This window comes from Opisthocomus hoazin, chromosome 4 (assembly GCF_030867145.1).
Source record: "Opisthocomus hoazin isolate bOpiHoa1 chromosome 4, bOpiHoa1.hap1, whole genome shotgun sequence".
NCBI lineage: Eukaryota > Metazoa > Chordata > Aves > Opisthocomiformes > Opisthocomidae > Opisthocomus > Opisthocomus hoazin.
In genome coordinates, this window is record NC_134417.1 from 8,889,175 (window position 1) to 8,909,087 (window position 19,913).

Sequence of the window (19,913 nt, forward strand, 5' to 3'; positions counted from 1 at the left end):
CCTTGTTTAACCATGCAGGTCAGTCCTGTTGAGGACAGTCCCGCTGCTGGGTTTGTTCCAGTGGTGGTGGTGACCAAAGGATGGGTGCATCGGGCGGTTTTTCCTGCCTGTTGCAAGTAGACGTCCTGCGGGTCCGTTCCCTGCTTGACTTGACGGAGGCAGTCTGTTTGGAGCAGGGCTGCCTGGTGAAGGGTTTTGTGGGTGTGTGGGAGGCGTGAGGAAGGCCTCCCTCGCTTGAGAAGTGATGCTGGGATGCAGGCACCAGCCTGGGGGAGGGTGGCACGGAGGGGTGGAGCGGCTGGAAAACAAGCAAGCAGGGGCCAAGGACAGCGTTTGCGCTTGCGTGGAACCCATGGGGCTCAGAGAGAGGGGCCCGCCGGGATGGCTGGGTGGGAGCTGGGCGCAGGGAGCGATGTGCTGGGGGTGCGGGACGGGGGGCTGGCTGCCGTGCGTCCGGGCCCTCGTGCTGCAGTTGTGTCAAATTCGGGGAAATGTGCTGAGCACCGGCTCTTCTCTGGGGACTAAAGCATCGTTCCCACCGTTCTCTAGGGCTTTTTGGGATTTCCATCCTCTCCTTTTCAAGAAATGTGTGAAAACACTTTTGCTGTAGCTGTGAGGAACATCCTCTTTCAAATATAACTGTCTTAAATCCATATTGCGAATCAGATCTTCCGTTTAGAGGGGTGTACGTTCGGCATTTTTTTCCTCGGCACCGTGTGTTACCTCAGGCTCTACCTCGTTTTGTAGTCAGGGGACTTTCCTAGTGAAGCATAGGCTGTTGCTTCCATGTACATTTGGTTTTCTTTTCTATTTTTGTATAGATGAGTACATGAGTATTTATAAATGAATAACAGTAATTTGGGTTTTTTAGGTATCCTCTTGTTGTAAAATAGAAGCTCACTTTGTGAACGCTACCAAAGAAATATTTTCACTGGCAGCTCTAATAGCGAATTCCAGATGCAGTAAAAAACCTGCTTCCTTAGGGTTGTTAATGCTGCTTTTTAGGTCCAGATGTAAACTAGTAGAGGCTGATTTCTAATGCAGTTAAAAATTCTGTATTATGAGCTTTGTTATATTGTCTTGAGTACTTGAATTGTTGGTTTTTATAATGAAGATATCAGGAGATACATGAAGATACTCAGTTATGTTGTCCAAACCCTGTAAACAACCTTTTTATCCTTTCAGTGAATGTTAACAAGTCAGTTTCTAATGTGTGTTCCTGTGACTATAAATTGTTGACCGAAACTTTTTTGTGTGTGGGTATCTTGAAATCTCTGGGTTTGCATTAGATTTGTGTGAGTGGTACGTGTGAAATCATGGAAGTCAACAAATGGGGCCATGTGCACGGTGGGTACCTACCTCGAGCAGCAAATAGTCCACTGAAACTCCTTCCTGGAAAAGACTGTCTGCCTAAGAGCTGAATAGCTGTGTAAATAATAATGTTTGCAGGCAGGTAATAGATACCAAATGTTTACATTTGCTGCATATTTTAAATGTGAATTGCTGGCACAGGTTTTTAAGTGAGACTTATTTCTGCAAAGGGCGATAAATAAAACCTTGGTAGATAGGAGAGCAAAGTCAATATAGGTAATGATTACTATTTTCTGTAGTCTTTTAAAGTGTCCAGGAACATTTATTACTCAGGCTGAAATGTATTCTCGGCATAGACAGATATACAAAGATAGGTGTATTTTTTCCACCCCAAATGGCAGAATCAGTGTTACACTGATAGACACTGGGGAGTTGCGATTTTGTCAGGGAGCCAAGTGACGTGAGCTCCTGAATTTTAACGAATGCTGCTCCAGCCACCTTGATTACACTGTGTTTGAGTACGAACCACGACTACTTTGTTGTGTGTTGCGGTAGGCTGTATTTAACTTAGATGTAGTGAGCCTAGACTCTCCGAGGTGATACACTGCAGTGTTAGATGAGCAAATGGTTTTACATATTTATTGTAAAAGACAAGTGAAAGAACGGAGGATGTGTTTTATAATTGCCATATTTAATGGGGATTTTCCATTTTTAGATTTCGCGCAGTTGCCTGTGACAGCTCCTGTTGAGTAAACTCGGACGGGAACGCCTTGTATCGGCGGTTGTACCTGTACCTGCCACGATGAGAAGTTGCATAAGGTTTCTTTTCTTGTTAATTCATGCTTTTATTGTAGTGTAATTATTATAAGCAGGTCAATTAGTAAATACATTCCTTTAAGGATTTTTTTTTTCTCATTTAACAAAAGTTTTCTTCTAAAACTAAAGGGTATAACAGTATTAGTGTAAGTAGTATATCAGACCGAATCACTGATTATGTATTAAGCAGGGTCAGTCCTGAAAACTGCTGGCTTGCTTCTCCAGATTCATGAATGAGTGTGGTGGTTGCTGCCTCTCATCGCTGTTGAAAAAGTATGTAATGTTTTACTTGTGGTCTTATACTTCTGTTTTTGACTACTTCATGAAGCAGAATTACATATAAACCGAACAGCTGCTATGTGTGTGCAGAAACATTCGCTTGCACAGTTTTTCTGCAAGTTGTATTCTTGCATAAATTAGTAGCTCTTTCCTCCAGGATTTAATCTGCCAACCTTTCCTGCATCACTAGTCAGGGTTTGAACACAGATTCAGCAAAAACCCCAACAGGATTATGTGAAACCAGAATGGGGATGCATGTTCTATGAGAACCTGAGTGTTTATTGCTAATCCTCAGACTGAACCACTAAGTTAAAGATATTTTCATGTGTCATGTATTTTTATTTGTCAGCGATTAAGCAGGAGTTAGCTAAGAACGACATCCTGGTATTGTAAAGGCAGTGGACTTCTCACAGTGTCGTAGCCTAACTAATGCTTACTAAAACTACTTAGGATCCTGTTGTCCTCTGCTTTCCATTCCCTGGCCCAAAATGTTGGCTTTACCTACCCTCTTTTTACAGTCAAAAGCAGTCATCTACTTCCAAAACTAACAAGGTGACCACAAATTGTATTTCAGTGAAAATTTAAAGCCCTGGTATAGTATTTCACAAAGTCTTTCAGAGGGTTTTTTTTTTTTATTTGGTACTTTTTAAAGGCAGAATATTAAATAGCAAACAGTGCATCCCTTTCAAGCCTTTCAAATTTGATATCCCTAAAACTTTTCATTTTCAGATTAGGTCTGCAAATTGGTTATTACTTATGTATTTTCATTTTGAGTTTTTAAAATACCATATGTTAGAGGTTCAAAATAGCAATGGTTATAGAGAAAAATGCATGTGCAAACGTTGTATCTTAATGAAAACTATCTTTTTCTTTTACAATGTCATTAAATCTGGTATTTTTTTGGAGGCTAAATGACCCTTTATTTTAAAAACAACAAAAAAATCCACTGTCATGTTCAGCTGCATTGGTTTTGCTTGCAGTAAGAGAAAAAGATAATTTTCTTACTGCTGGCACTCCAGTCTCAAGTTAGGGTTACGTTTTGCTTCTACATTGTCATCAAAATGTTTTTTTTTATTGGAAGCTTAGTGATCCCTTTAGCTGATTTCGATGTTCTTGTGCTGGGAATGGCAGTGATAAATCTGTTGGATGAAGGCATTCTAAACTGAAACAATGCATCACCTTTGATGCTTACCTGGAATTTTTCTCTTCAGCAACATAGCAAACAAATAAATGAAACGATGAGTTAAAATGCATCTTGTGTTCTTCAGTTATACAAGGAAAGAGGTGGAATCTTTGCATTGACATGAAGAAACTTCCTTTGTGTCGTGGTTCAGCTCTGTTGAGAACCACTGTCCTACAAAGATATTGGAACTTATCCTTCTAATGAGCATACTAGAATATATTTTTCTTGCTTGTTCAAAAAGGGGCTGCACTTTTCCCACTTCCAATTACAATGGTAATTACAATTAGTTACAAGCATTAGATACTCTGTAAATATCACAGTCTGAAATCAGTTGCCAAATTGTTAGAGACTGGCACAGGAGCACTCTCTTGCGAAAGTTTGCTGTCTCCTAACTATAAGATTTTGAAGAAAGAAAAATGGAGTCTTATTTGGCCTTTAAGGCAAGAACCTGCATTTGTACAAGATACTTTTTATCCTTAAAAAATTGAGTTTTAAGTGAAAAAAAAAATTTGTAATTGTTAATTCTTAAAAGAGACTTTGAAATAGATGACTTGTAACAGCCTCACTTGACTGAAGGAGAAACTGAAATGATTAGCAATTTGCTCAGGGTAACAGATGCACATCAGAATAGTTCCAAGAGCTGGGTGCTTACTTTTCTGAACCAGGGTGACATTCCAAAGTGTTTCCCCTTAGTCTGTCATGTTGGAGTGTTCCAACTCTTGTGTTAGACTCTTTCTTGTGATGGAGCCTTTATGAAATGGTGAGCGTAGCACAATTTGTGGTTTGCAATTCAAAGCAAACATTTCCAGATTTGGGGGTTACGTGCAGGGCTTCAGGTGAGCCAGAAGACAGAGCTTCACATGAGACCTTGGCGTGGTTATTTTAGAAATGGTGGAAAAGGTTCCTCTCTCCTTCTGAGGTAGGAGTAAAACTGTTGGGATAAGTGCAAAATCAGCTGGGAAGTTGCTATTCTAGAAGGGCTTAGTGCCTCTCTAACCAAGGAAACTTATGAAACCCAGATAGAATATTTTTGGACAAGCTCAATTGTTTGTCAGAGAGGGAATTTCTTTGGAGAACATTTTTCCAAAAGATACTAGATCAGTTGCCTTAATTTTTGGCTTGTAACAGTGTTTGGTTAAATTATCTTTCTACTTTGTAGGCACAGGGAAGTTCTCCAGCGTTATAAGCAGAAAAAAAATGTGTGTCCCCCACTATTGGGCCAGAAAAAATTGTAGTAAAATTTGTAATTTTTTGAAAAATGGGTAAAACTATGTTGTGTGAACTCTAGATTCAGCTTTAAAACATCATATTCTATGTTGCTATCAACAACAGTGTAATTTTTCTGGACTGTAGTACCTGTACATGGTTATTTTGATTAAGTAACCTTGAGTGACAGTCTGAGAACAGAAGTCTCTTCAAATGGTTACTGAATTTGGCTTTTACCCTATTGAAGGTGTTTTTTTTCATTTGTCATCGATTTTTGTCTTTGATCTGAAAACTAAAATGTATACACTTCAATTTTTTATTTTTAAGTTTTAAGTCCCTTTCCCCTCTGCTGCTTGATTCAGCGAAGTCCCTGCTGTGAAGAGCTCCTGTGCTTTGTTTGAATGTGTGTCTCTGGGTGCTTGGCAGAAGAGACTGTGGTGTTGCTTGGTTCCTTCAGACTGCCTGTAACGATGCAATGGTTAACGATGAGGTTACAGCAGCTTGTTAGGGAAGAAGGTGATGGTGAAATAGTTTTGTTTGGAGTTTTAAGAAATTGTATGGTTTAGGGAAAAATTGAATTAATCTCATCCTACAAATGAACGATATTGGATTGATCTGTTCCCAAAAGGACCTACAAATCTAAGATTCATGAAGCAAGGCTGCTTTCCATTACTACTGAAGGATCTTATATGATCTAAATACTAGTTTTTCAACTATAGTTTCTTTTCATTAGAGTTTTCAAAGAGTCAGCGAACATAAGACATCCGCAAAGAATAGTGTGGTATTGGCACTGTATCTTATGAATGAAAATTTACTTAATTTAGAAAGAATTATCGAAGTTGTGCATCTTATGTGCACATCATTATTAGTTGCTTGATTTGTGGTATTGCTTTTAATACAGTTGTATCAATACATTTGAAAAGTTAAATGAGTGAAGTGTATATATGGTTTATTTTGCTTCTATGCTCAAACCACTGATTTTTATAACTGGTAGCTCATTCACTGTTGCAGAAATTAATCTTCAGCAACTATGACAAGTGTCCCTGTTTTCCATAATGTTTTTAATTATTTTGTTGATTTTTTGGGATCTTTTAGATAGATGGCATAATTTCTTGCCTCTATGGGAAAATATATCAGAAAGTTGCATCATTGTGTTCTTTAGATACAATAAATTATGCTTTAAAAAAGTCAAAGTGAATATCATGGCATCATCAGGGACCCTGAAATAAGTTACACATCTCTTCATAGTGCTGTTGCTAGGATTTTGGGGACATTTCTCAGCCATTTTCCAGTATTTGCCAAATGCTAGTTAACTTATTGTCATATTTGTATAACAAGGGTGTCCATTGCATACTGGTACTGAGGCTGAAATTGTAAGATTGATGGGAAGTCCGTAGGAATAAAAGAACCAGCACAGTTGTGTCATGTACAGGGCCTTCGTGGAGGAGGGTTACAGCTTCCTTCTCTTACGTAGATGTCCCAGTCTGTGTAATGTTTGGAAAGCATGTCAACAGACTTAGTGATCGGGGTTCCCACGTGCAGAGCGGTGGCATTATCCTTGTGTCCTCAGGGCTTGGATGGAGGTTGATGACTTACAGTCAAAGGTCGTAAAGATTGCTAGTGAAGACACGCATGTAGGTGTGCTGGTGTGGTTGGAGAGATTCTTTTAAATTGTGTAATCGCGTAACATTTTCAGATAAATACATGCCATTCGCATGTCATTTAATTAAAAACTCGGGTCCTGAATTCTTTAGGTTCTGTGTTTGTATTGTGTAGCATCCAAAGAAATGAAAGTACTAGTAAGTACTGCAGTCTGTTAAATAGGAATGGAAGAGTTTTTCCTCAGGTATTGGTGTCTTGTTTCTTATATGTTAGGGGTTAAGAATTTTAGCCTAATTTCTGCATAAAAATACCTACTTAGATATGGGTTGCAATAATATGTTTGAAAATAACCTCTTGGCCAACATCTACAGAGTTTACCACTAACATTTGCTTTTCTTTTTTCAGATCTTTTTGGATCCCTGTCTAATTGGTCCATGTTTCCAAACTCTTCCTTGAAACCTTCGCAAGCAGCCAAAATGAAGTTGAAGCATAACATCAACCCTGTTCTTCTACAGTTTATAAACTTTATAATCTTGGTGTACTCCTTTGTAACGTACATTCCATGGTACATATTTTCAGGATCTAGGCAGGCTATAGCAAAAGCCAAGCAGGTTAAAGCTAAACCCGTGAATAACAAGCCTGGGGGTGCGTACAGATCTGTTAACAGTCTACATTGCTTAGCTTCAGTTTTATATCCCGGGTGTGATACACTTGACAAAGTGTTTAAGCATGCTAAAACTAAATACAAGGACAAAAAACTCTTGGGAACACGTGAAATCCTAAAAGAGGAAGATGAAATCCAGCCATCAGGAAAAGTTTTTAAAAAGGTAAGTCTTCTTGCAGTCTGCCTTCAAGAGTTTTTTCAAAGTGTGTTTGCTTGCTTTTGTAGCACTTCCAGTCCAGTAAAACAAATCCGGGGGGGGGGGGAATAAGTTTCTCTACTCAGATGAAGCAGCCGTGAAAAGAGTTAAATTATCTAATTCCCAGTCTTTCATTACGCAGCATTTAAAACAAATCTAAACCTTCGTTTTTGCCTGCTTGAGTAGATACCCTTTTTTGTGGTTTCAGCCAAAGAAAAAAACAAATATGTTTTAGGTATTTGTTTTTAATATTTAGCTGATGATGTAGCCGACTTTAAAGTTTTCCTTTTAGGTGAATTAAAAAAAAAAGTCTCCCTTTGTGTTATTCTCAACTATAATCAGATAAATATAGAAAAATTACTAGATGCCTATACTCACATGTGCCTTTCCAGTGAAATTAACTGTAAATTAAAGATTTACTTTTTTGCCCTGTGAATTCAGGGCTTAAATTTGGAAAAGGATTGCACAGACTTTGATTGGAAGAGTTTTTTTTTCCTTTTTTTGTCTTTCAGTCTCCTTTAAGGTGAACTACTTCTCTGCTAATCTGTTATCGTGGTAAGGGGGGGGATGTAATTTCAGTATAAAACTGTGGTGTTTCAAGGCACTGCCTTTTTATGGTGTTCTAAGTTCTGGCCTGTATTGTCAGTTACTGGTTTTTATTTGTTCGGAGGCATTAAAAAATGCAATTTTGCCTGAAGAGGCAAGTCAGGATACCGTTAACAGGATACATGTATACATGCAAATATATGTTAAAGGTCTACACTTCTGTATTAGAAGTTGTTAAGTACAAGCTATAAAGACAATTTTCAGTGAAGATTAGTTTTGCTGCAGAAGAAAACTTTATTTCTCCATATAATAAAGGGTTCCTTAAATAACTGCTAGTTATAATTCTGATACAGGAGTATAATGTTTAAGGTAGAATTTGGTTAATATCACAATACATGGCAAAGTTTAGTTCTGTTAAAATCTTTATGGAAGCCTTAATTGTTAGTGAAACTTCCTCCCAGCTATGGAGTTGTTTCTTCAGTATGGAGGAAAGGCTGGGAGAAATGGGTGCATATGATCTTTAATGCACATTTTGCTGCCTCGTTGCCCTATAAAGAAACAGAGAGGTCATGTTGTACAAAGTGGGCTTCTGAGCATAATCAGTATTTTGGCAGCCCATGATCTGTGCTCTGTTTTTCAAACATAATTAGTAACGTAAAACTTAAGAACTTAGGAGTTTTAGCCTTTTCAGTTATGCAAGCAAAGTATTCTGAATATTGGAAAGCTGAAGAATGTTGGTGTTGACCTACTTAAATTACTTGTTTCTAAGTATTTAAACTTAGAAATGACCTCAGTTAGGTAATTTTGTCTAAGCTTGACACAACAGTTCATTATGGTCCATTGCCATTCTTGCCCTCAAATTACTTTGTTCCAAGTTGTGGCGTTATCCCAGAAGTCTATTTTTAATATCTTTTTCCATTAAGGAATACAGTGTTTCATAATACCTCATAACATGTTTTAGCAAGTGAGGAAAACTGGAAAATTTCACAAGATACGTTGTTGATTCTAGATGTCAGCGTTCTTTTCCTTCGACTTTTGTCTTTTATGAAATACATCTTTTTACTGCCTGGTTCCTTTTAGTAAAGGCAACTTGTTAAGGTTTATTTGGTGCAAATTTTCGAAAAGCTGCATGCATGACAGTTTTAATTCTTAGATATCGTGCATGTAATTTCTGTATCTTACAGGAGTTGTAAAACTTGTTGATTATTTTTTCACTTTCGGAAATTGAACACAGTGATGGAAATGATTGACACATTTTTCTGAGGTCACCTGCAACTCAGAGGCAGATCTGAATGTAAATTGTGGATCTGTGTACTGAATTGCATGACATGTTAGAAAATGTCTCTCTGTGCAAATTGCAATGGGCTAGATAGCCTAATTAATGACTCATTAATTCATGGGGTAAATATGTATCTCAAAAAAGTAAGCTTCTCATTCTTAGGAGAACTAAGTGAGCTAACACTTCTGGCTAAAATAATTTTAAGCTAGATATTTAACATCTTTAAAATCAGATACTATGTTAATTTATTGAGAGCAGTGATATCCCAGATAACCTGTAATTTGTTGAGTTTTTGTGATATTATGTTATTCAAAAGATTTATTTATACCTGTGTAGTTGTCAGAGTAACCAAAATTAACAGATATTAATAAAATATAAATATTTCGTTCTATTTACTTGTTGCATTTTTATTATTAATTTTATTATTGATAAAAAATACAAATTTTATTACCCTTTCATATGTAGTCAGTTTTTCTGCTTCCTTCTGTAGTGTCCTTTAATACACGGACTGGAGAGCATACCTACTATTAATTTCATAAAATACGTATTTAAATCAGGATAAAATAATGTTGAATATACTTCAGAGATTAAGATGTAATTAATTGGAAAAACTAATTAATTTAAGCAGAGCTTAAATTTTTGCTGCCCAAATGATGAACTTTATTCTGCTGGTTGATTTATTATATGTCGTCTTAGTTACAGGTTATATTGTTATGTGCTTGCTTTTATGGATTGGTATGTGGATTTTGCTTTGTTTGTATGTGTTCTTTTGTTGGTTTTTTTTGGGAGAGGAGTTGTTTGTGTTTTTGGGGGGTTGTTTGTTAGTTTTGTTCTGTTAAAAAAAGAGTTTGTAACCAAGAACAGGATTAATAATAAATAAATACATAATAATATATATAATAATATAATATTAATAAATAAGACCTAGTGAGGGAAAAGCAAACCCGATTTTGGCAAAGGAGGGTGATGCATCTACAGCCTGTGAGACTTGGGTGAAAGAGTAAGCATATGGGCAAGCATTTGGGAATTCAGAGCGTTGCTCGTTATAGCCGATACTGAGACTTACTGTGGAGTTGCAGAAAGGTTCTTGCCATGGCAGGTCATTGAGCAGTAAAAGAGTAGCTTATGGTGTTGAAAAACATAGGGTGCTATGTAAATAATATTTTAGGGTGGGATATTTCAGAAGTGTTCAGATGCAATCTGTGTTTCCATGTGAAAAAGTCCAAAAATGGATATTTCAAAATACCTTTGTATTATTTTTAGTAAATTTCTCACAAGGAAATGTATTTAATTTGTGATCAGTTGTTTCCAAATGGTAGTCAAGGCTCTTCAAGCCTTAGAAGCTACTTTTAGGAAGACCTTGAAAGGTAACTGAGGTTAGGTGGTTTAATGACTCTATGCATGCCTGCTTTTTTTTGACAACATTTTATGATACCTTCACACTAAAAATGTGAAGAAGGTTACCCTAGAATCCAGATGAAAGAAATGCTCACTGTGCAGCAAGTGTTTAGTCTTTATACTTTGCTGGATTTCCAAATATTAATACAGTACTGATACTTAGTAACATTTACCAATGCATTAAATAGATCTATATAACTCCAATATTTTTCAGAAGTTGCAGTTTCGGTACGTTTAAAAGCTGGTGCACCAGAGGGCAGTGTTTTTCTATTTAATGTAGTAGTCAGAGGTGCTGTCTCTTCTGATTTAGCGTTTGGTTTTATCTGCCTGCTTAACCAGTTCTCTATAATCTTGATTTCTTGGGCCCTTCTCTTGCAAACTCTTGGACAGTTATTTTCTTTACACGTGCAAGTAGTTATCTAGCAGAAGTAAGTTCCAAAAGTTGTAAAATCAAACGTGTGTGAGCGTTTAAAAGATTATGGCACTTAACATCAGTCTTTGCAGCTGTTTACAGTAGAAACTGTGCATTGGAAAATATTAGCGAATGCTACTGAGGGAAGGGCCAAGAAGGGGGATGAATTTGGAGATGTACTCAAACAGAAGGAAGGAGGAGAGAAACCATAACTTGCTCTGTGTCCTGCAGAAGCAGCATGTAGGGAAATGCAGAAGAATGGGACACAGGGCAGAGGCAGTGTATTAGTGTGTCATAGGGAGGGAGTAGAGGAGAAACGCTGGCCTTGGGGAGGAAGGGAACGTGGGAATTTAAATACATGGAAGGCAGTAGGAAAAGTAAAACTCGAAATAGCTGCATTGAAAAAGGTCTCATCTGCTCTCACTTGTCAGTGTTCAGAAATATAACTGTATTTCTATATGTAGAAAAATAACTATAACTAACAGTGCTGTACTTCCTTTTGGTAGGTTTTCTAACCTCTTAAGAAAGGAAAGCACCAATAAGGCCTGCTTTCACTGCTTGATATCAAACTTGTGTAAGCAATGAGGATACATCATTTAAGAGAATAAAAAAGGGAAAAAATCAGAATCACAGGTGTTATTCAGAAAGCTCCATCTTTGACCTTTTAATCATTTATTATTTCAACTATAGTGAGTTGTATAGTGGATGGTGGAAATTACCAAAACCTGTTCATTTACGGATTGCAAACTTACCAGAAACAGTAACAAGAGTCTGCTTGTATTTCTTTGCTTAATTATCTGACGGCAGCATCCCTGTGGCCATGCGGTAGGTAGAGTGCAGTGGTGGAAAGGTGGTCCATTTCTGTAAGTTGTTTTCAGCTGATGAGCTTGTCAAGAATTCCCAAGTCTGCCAAAAATACTGCGTTTGGGGAAAAATGTCCCAAAGTGGAATTAAAATTCCAAATTACTGAAATTTGGATGGACAGGAAGGGGCGCAATGTTTTCTTTGGAATCAGTAAAAGTTTTCCACACAAGAAATCTCTCGGTGTGTGGAACCCGAGAGGAACTGGCGGGCCCTTTGGATGGGGGCTGTGGCGACAGGCACCGGGCGCAGGGCGAGCCCTCTACCCTGCTGCTGGGATCCGCTTGCCGGCTACAGCAGTGAAAGTCAGTGTGGCCTTTCCGCTCCAGTAAGGTTTTTAGCTCTGAAACAGCGTGCTTGCCAGCGAAGCTGAGCTGTAAATAAAACCGGAAAACCTGAACAGATACTGGTGTGAGAAATGTTTGTCTTCTGGTGAATTTGCTACCTATTGTTATTGTTGGCAAGAATTGTTTTTTGGGTTTGGCAAGTCAGATTTACCCATGAAGACATTTGTGAGATTTCCAAGCAGCTGTGTATATACCCATCCTGAGTCAAAAAGTTTGGTTCTGCAAAACAAGTAGATTAATGAGCAATGTAAGGCTGTAGTGGGGACAACTCAGTTACCCAGTAGTAAACTTCTGCAGTCTGAAAAAGTGTTTAGATAAATCTATTGGATTTTATTTTTGTATTAGAGTTTGAGAGAGGTTTTAAAATTTATTTTATTAAGGAAGTGCATGTGGAAATGCAGACTCATTAGAAATGTAGTTACATGCCAAAAAGTTGTTAGATTTTACAGCCCACAAGTTTGAAATTCAGTTAAAGTTGATAAATGAAATCTGGAAAACAGAGTGGAGGGAGGAGGGAGAAGTTTGCTTTTCTAGCTTTCTTTTTTTTTTTTTTTTAATTTATTGTTTGCTTGCATTTATTACTAATGCTATGTAGCCAAAGGAAATGTTCAAAATAACTAATAAAAATTAGTTTTCACAATTGTTAGGGTGCTTGTATAACTAGACAGGTAAGGTATAATAATTTGAGCATGGATTTTCAGTGCAAAACATCATCCTTGTACTATATCTGTATATGAAAATTTCTAGGATGCCATCAAAGAAAGAATGTACCACAAAATGAGAAAAATAGTACTGTAGGGTGCAAGTGCGCACATAGAAATCTATGATGGACTTGAATTTACAGTTCACTCTCTGATTTCACTGTGCACCAGCATTCCCATATAGAAGAAAAGTGAGATTGCTTAACTTTTTCCATGTGACTTGTCAGTACTAAGATTTGCCAGTAATTGCCAGTCCAGTCTTCTGTCCCATGTTTGTTTAGCAGTAAAAAAGAGCAAAAAGATTACTCCTCTTCCCCCTGACGTGTGTTTTGGAACAAACGAAGGGAAGGGGATTTCACAATTTCTGACTGAGGACTCATTGATTTCTGGATTCCAGTTCCCTGCCCCCCCCCCTTCTCTTTTTATAAGAACAAACACCTACATATCATATTTGTGAGGGGAATCGTAGCTCATACATCCAAGAAAGCAAATACAGAGTATATATTGTACTAGCTAGTGCTTGTCACCCTTTATTTAAAATAAAACAAAACTTTGTAAAAAAAAGCTAAAGGCATATGTGTTAGATAACCACGACCTTTCAGAGGGCTTCTGAAGCTACGAGATATGGTGGGAACCATGTGCTTTCCTAATGTGAAGACAGAAGCTGAGGTGATAACATGTGTGGAGATATTACAGTATTTTGTGTTGGAACTTCCACAGTCCCTGTAGTTTTTGGCAAGAATATTATTCATTATCTTGAATAGACTCCTTCTAGAATTTAAGCAACTTTTACTTCAAACATCTGTGGTTTCTTCACGTGCATGAAGATGTAGTAGGACATGTGTTAAGGATTTTCATTTTCTAAATTGAATTTATTATTCTTACTAGGTCATCCTTGGCAAGTACACCTGGCTTTCCTACGAAGATGTATACATTAAAGCTGTTAATTTTGGAAACGGCTTAGCAGTATTGGGTCAGCAGCCAAAGACTAACATTGCTATCTTCTGTGAGACTCGAGCCGAGTGGATGATTGCAGCACAGGCCTGCTTCATGTGCAACTACCAACGTAAGTATGCATCTTTCCCAAAATCTTTTGTCTTTTGATCTTACAACAAAATCTGAAAACAAACCTTTTTCTTCCTTCCCTTTACACACTAAAAAAAATTTATATAAAGTTTACATGGGGCATTTAAAACTACAAATAAAAAATACTGCTTGAGGTAGAAACTGCACTTTGTAGTGTTTTGCCATACTGAATGGAGAAACATGCGTCTGTTTGCAGCTGGAGTATGGTTTCAGTAAGTGTATCTTGCTCAATGAATTTATGAGAGGTTTATTGTCTTTTAATCTCAAATCAGTACAGATTCCCGAGTTTCTAAGAACAAACAAACAAAAAATCACACATGAATTCATTGACTCGGTTTCAGGAGTTGACGTCAAACCTTCATCTGTGCCTGTAAGTTTTGTTTGAACTGGATATTTTGTCAACTCTTCAATTTTGATTTTGGTTAGAGTTTATCATATTGTTATGATAAACTAAACTTCACTTTCTGAAAACCAAAAAGAAAGGAGTAAGTCCTGAGCTTATTTTGGACAGCTCTTTTGAATTAAAAAGTTGCTTGGTAACTCCTTTACCAGATTGTAAGTGATTCCTTAACTCAAACCTTAGGCTAAGCCTTATGCATTTTTTCTATTTTTACATTTTTCTTTCTTCTCTCTGCCTCTTGACTTTCTGATAGTCCATTGCATGTCATATAATACATCCTAATTTAACCCGAATGCCAATTTGAGACTATGCTCTAGGACAAGTTTGAGTCCCTAGTTATTACTTCAGGAACCTTAAGACTCTGTTTAGTTTTGGTGAGCTATTTAAAGTCAGTCTCACGCTCATCCGTAGTGTCTGGTTTAATCATACACTAACTGGATCCTTAACCCTGGCAGTGGACTGAGACAGAGTTCTCTGACCTGGACGATACTCCTCATTTTCATAGAATCATAGAATCACTAAGTTTGAAAAAGACCTCCAAGATCATCAAGTCCAACCGTCACTCCAACACCACCACGCCTGCTAAACCACGTCCTGATGTGCCATGTCTACACATTTTTTGAACACCTCCAGGGATGGTGACTCCACCGCTTCCCTGGGCAGCCTGTTCCAATGCCTGACCACTCTTTCAGTAAAGAAATTTTTCCTGATATCAAACTGAACCTCCCCTGATGCAACCTGAGGCCATTTCCTCTTGTCCTATGGCTAGTTATTTGGGAGAAGAGACCAACACCTACCTCACTTACAACCTCATGGAGTGGAGTGTTTCATGGAGTGACCAGAAGAGAAGTGTCTTTTGGGCTCTTCTGTCCGATGACAGTCTTGGTCCCATTCTGTAACTTCTAGTTACTTATCCTTTAGTCTTCTGCTGTTTTATTGTGGAGACTACAAACTGTGCTGGGACAGAGCCGAGTCTGCTCGGGGAGGAGAAGGTGCTTGCTGGCAGGGTGTGTGCACCGGGCAATTGCAGGCTGGGTTGGAGGTACCTTTGAGTAGTGGCAGAATAGGATGGACTGGCTGAAGGTGTCCTTGCACAGCTTCATTTCACAGCACGGGGCACAGACAAATGCAAAGCGAAGTCTGCTCCCCTTTCATTTGAGTTATGTAGAGGGCCACAACTGTGTCCAGGGTCCCTCTGCCACGGTGGAAGGCATGCTGTATACCCTAACCTAGTCTGAGCGTAGGCAGAAGGGTATGCGTAGGAGCTCTAGGCCTGTTTTTCTTGCTGCAAAACCTATTGAGTGCTGATCTCAACTTGGTGTAGGAATTATTATCAAGTGTCTCTTTCATCATCACTCGTTAATGTGTTGTTCACCGAACTGTAAGCCCAGCCTGGCTGGGTTCTTTGGTGTTCTCAGGGGGGGACATTTCTCATTTTCCCACAGGGCACTCTAGAAGCTGCTGTTCCTTGCAGGCTTTGGTCTCTTCTCTCCCATGCCACATTCACCCTCCTTTGATAAGAGACAGGCTGTAAAAGCCAGATGTGCAGAAATTCCTGGTTTACTACCTACCTACACTGAAGATGTATATCAGTTAGACTTTTTTCAGATTTTGGAAGTAAGCCTAACAAGAAAATTGGATCCTAAATGGTCCCTCTCTCTGCTCTAAGCATCACTCTGTTTTAGTTTGAGACATTCACGAGTATATAACAGTTTTCATTTAAATTAGTCTTTACTATGGGTCTGTGTGGTTATTTTGTGTATACGCTTAACGCTGTATTATTCCCTCAGTTTTCAGGGTGGAGTTGGTTACTAGATATACTGGCCTAGCCCATACCATTTCAAAATCAGCCTGCTTGCCTTGTATGATGACTGGCTCTGTGGACAAGGATACAGTGGCTATATTGTATACTGTGACTTTAGCAAGGCCTTTGACTTGGTTTCCCGTAGTATCTGTACATCCGGACTATTTAGCTAGAGACTGAATAAGTAGCTGGTAAGATGGGTGGAAAACTCATCGGTCTGTTGGCTGAAAGGATTGTGATCAGTAGGACAAAGTTATCTGCCAGCTCTTGGGGATTGATACGGAGTCCAATACTGTTTAATGTCTTTATTGGAGATCTGGATGATGGGACAGAGTGTAGACACAGCAGGTCACAGCCCATGGTGAGCTGGCGGGAGCAGGCAGTGCACTGGAAGGTGGGTCTGATGCTCAGAGGGGCCTGTCAGCTGGAGAAGTGGGCTCTTGGAAACCTCATGGAGTTCAGCGAAGGCAATTACAAATTCCTGTATGCGTGCTGGAATAACCTCATGCACCTGTATGGGCTGGGTACAACTGGATAGAGAGCAGCTTTGCAGAAAAGGACCTGGGGGTCATGGTGGGCAGTGAGTCAACCATGAGTACGCAGTGCCTTCTTGTAGTGAAGGCCAGCAGCATCCTGGGTGGTAGTGGCGTGAGTGTAACAGGTAGGTCCCGGGACATGGTCCTTCTCCATTTGCAAGCTGGTGAGACCACATCTAGAGTACTGTGTCCAGTTTTGGGCTTCACAGTAGAAAAAAAGACTTTCATGTACTGGAGAGAGTCCAGTGGAGGGCTGCCAAGATGCTGAAAGGGTTGGAGAACGTGACATGTGAGAAGAGGCTGATAGAGTGGGGTCTGTTCAGCATTAAGATGAGTGAGTTGAGATTGTGTTGCTGCCTAAAACTATCTAATGGGAGCGCACAGAGAGGGTGAAGCTAGACTCTGCTCAAAGGTGTGTTTTGATAAAACTGGATGCAACAGGTACAAGTTTTACAATGCAACACAGGAAAATTTGATTACCTGATAGGACAAACATCTTCATTGTGAGGGTGATTAAATACCAGAACAGGAGCCTAGAATGCTTGTGAAATCTCCATCCTTGGAGATACTTAAAAACGGACTGGCCATGGCCCTCTGCTCTGATGAACTGTTTTGTCCAGGTGATCTTCCCAGGTGCCTTCCAACCTAATTTCAGTGGTATTTTTTGGTCCTTTCTGCAGTCAGTGACTGCTGCTAACTTGCCTGCCAGAGCAGAGATCTGCACAGGCTGTTTTCAGGTGAGATGCCTGTGTTGCTTTTAAACTACATGTCTCACAATACCTGGTGTCAGTTCCCTTCTGCCACTTTTGGAATCTGTTAGATTCCTAGTGATTGTCCTGGGAATAAAATGCAAAGGCTGGTATTATTTTTTCTTTGGAAGTGAAGTACACCTACAAATCCTAAGAAGATTTTGTAATTTGAGGAAAAAAAAAAAGTATCTGAGAAAGTGGATGGATGTTGTGTCTAGAATGGTATGCATGTGTTCTTAGTTTTGTTGGATTAGTTTTTTAAATTCCCTTATTGAGACGTGCTTCGGCACGCTGTCTGACATTGTATTTAGCATCTAAGCTGTATGTCATCTTAGATGAACTTGGCTGACTTGTGTGTTGGCAGATGATGATATCATGCAGTGTTCACGTAGTCGATTTGCTGAATGAATTATAAAATTCAGATCATACTGAAGAAGTAGTGTGGCAAGACATTGCTAAATGACTTATATTAGCATTTTTCAGTTTACAAGTTTTGCAACAGCTGACTGCTGTAGTAGTGCTGTGACATTCTTTCCAAATGTGAAATGTATTAAATCTGATGGTATGTGCCCAGAACTGATGCCAAGAGAGACAGGTTCATTTGCTTCATACATAGTGTTGAAGAGAATGCCTTTTGTACTATGGAATTAAAATGGGGAAGGTAATTCTTACGTTATACATTACTCACACAAACAGGTGGTTTTATGATAAGAAATACTTGCTTGATTGTAAATTTTAGGTTGTTTGAAGCTATCCAAGTCTTGTATTTGCCGGAGGTAGAGTGGGATTGCTAGTTCAAAAATGGAAAAAAAAAAGTACTAACACAAAACCAGGCTTTCTTTCAAATCATCTCCGTTTCATCTGTGTGAAGAGCTCTTCACCACTGTGGGCAGATGAAACACCTGACTGTATAACCAAATAATGAAGTAAATAGGAAAAGTTATGTTTCATTTTTCAGTCCTGCCTTCCTGAAGCTTGAGCAGAAGTGGTTTTGTCAGAATCGATTTGGCTGAAGCCTTTAAAAGTATACTTTGCCTTTTAATTTTTTATGTATGGTGGATGCTGAAATGCTCAGTTTAACATTTTAGTTACATGGAAATAAATGGCAAAGTTCTATTTGTTTCTTTAGGGCAAGACTTCATTCATGTCTATTAGCTGGGAAATGTAGCGATGTTGAGATTTTTCTTTTTGTTAGACTTTCAGAGCAGTATTCCTAGCAGAAGTCTGGATATCAAAGATTCACTTGTACTATTGCATGTGTAAAGATGAACACAAGAGATAATCCCTTCTCGGTATGTCTTTGAGAGAAAAAGGAGAGAAAGAAAATTACCTAAACTTTCAGATCTGCCTCAAAAAGTTTTAGGTGCCAGTGTGGGGAAGCGAGAATGTCACAGACCAGAGTCATTGCTCAGATTTTTTGCTCTCCGTGCCATCAGTACGGTGTCGTGTAGATGGTATCTCTCTCTTTGTCTTTGGCTCTGTCATATAGCTCTACGTTGTCCTTGAGGTACTTATTTGTAGATGAGTAACTAACTACACAAATGGTGATTTCAGAGATTATACTTTTCCTTCCGGGCGGTGTGTCGTCCAGGCTGTGCTTGTTGGCTTGGGGAAGCTGGAGTTCTGCTGGATGTTTGTGTAACAGGGGTCACTGCCGTGAGTAGAGAGAGCCCGTGGGAACTAGCGGAGGCACTCGGCTGGACTGTGCTCCCACCAAATTAAAGAAAACACAGTGCGTGTGCATTTGCCCTGCAACAGTTCTGAACTATGATGGACTGTTTGAACAAGGAAAAAAAGAAGTAGAGGTCAACTATTTACTTTTCTGTGTAAGAAAATTGCTTCTGAGTTCTTCCTTAGTATGTTGCACTGGGTTAGTAACTCACTGGATTTCAAATCTTAGAATACAACAGAGTTTGATTTGATTTCTGTTTTTTTATTTTTACTGCAGTGATAATAGTATAGTTACAGCCCTAACTTACAATGGGGTGTCTTGTTGCAATAATTATGTTATTTGAATAATCAGCTGAATCCGGACTAAAATACGAAAAAAATTTGGATATCTAATTTGACAAAACTTCCAGCGCTGATGTCATAGTTATGAATGATTGTGTTGATTGACCTTACAACTTTTTTTGAGATGCCCCTGTTTAGCATTCTGCTTGGAAAATAGGAAATTATTGTTTTTTTGAGAGCAGTACCTGTCTTCCTTTTTGAGCTGCCTTTTTCTTCCTCGGTGTCTTCCTGTCTTTTCTCATGCAGTTCCCATTAAAATGGCAGGGAATTAAATATGATTTTAAAATTGTTAATACGAAATAATTGTGGTTTAACACTCTATTGCTAATGAGCTGTCCTTAAATACAGGAACAGCATTTCTACTAGTCAATTTCCTAAATATTTTTCTTGCCTTGCTATTCTGTATTCTCATGATGTCAGTTCAATGTCTAATGATTGTGATGATTAGACCTGTGTTATGTTGTTCTAAATAGGTGGGAGAATATGATAGTCACAGATCTGTTGCTGAGTGTGAGAATTAATCT

At 38.6% G+C, this 19,913-nt stretch overlaps 1 protein-coding gene across 2 annotated transcripts in view; it reads left to right on the forward strand.

Moving 5' to 3' along the window:
- ACSL3 (acyl-CoA synthetase long chain family member 3) overlaps window positions 1-19,913 on the forward strand; it is a 56,314-nt gene that overhangs the window by 15,324 nt on the left and 21,077 nt on the right. The window contains exons 2-4 of one of the 2 annotated variants that reach the window (XM_075417843.1): window positions 2,027-2,130; window positions 6,803-7,224; window positions 13,690-13,867. In XM_075417843.1, the coding sequence (XP_075273958.1) occupies window positions 6,832-7,224; window positions 13,690-13,867 (571 nt within the window). In that variant the 5' untranslated portion in view covers window positions 2,027-2,130; window positions 6,803-6,831. The remainder of the gene's footprint in view (window positions 1-2,026; window positions 2,131-6,802; window positions 7,225-13,689; window positions 13,868-19,913) is intronic. The other variant, XM_075417844.1, reaches the window with a different exon arrangement.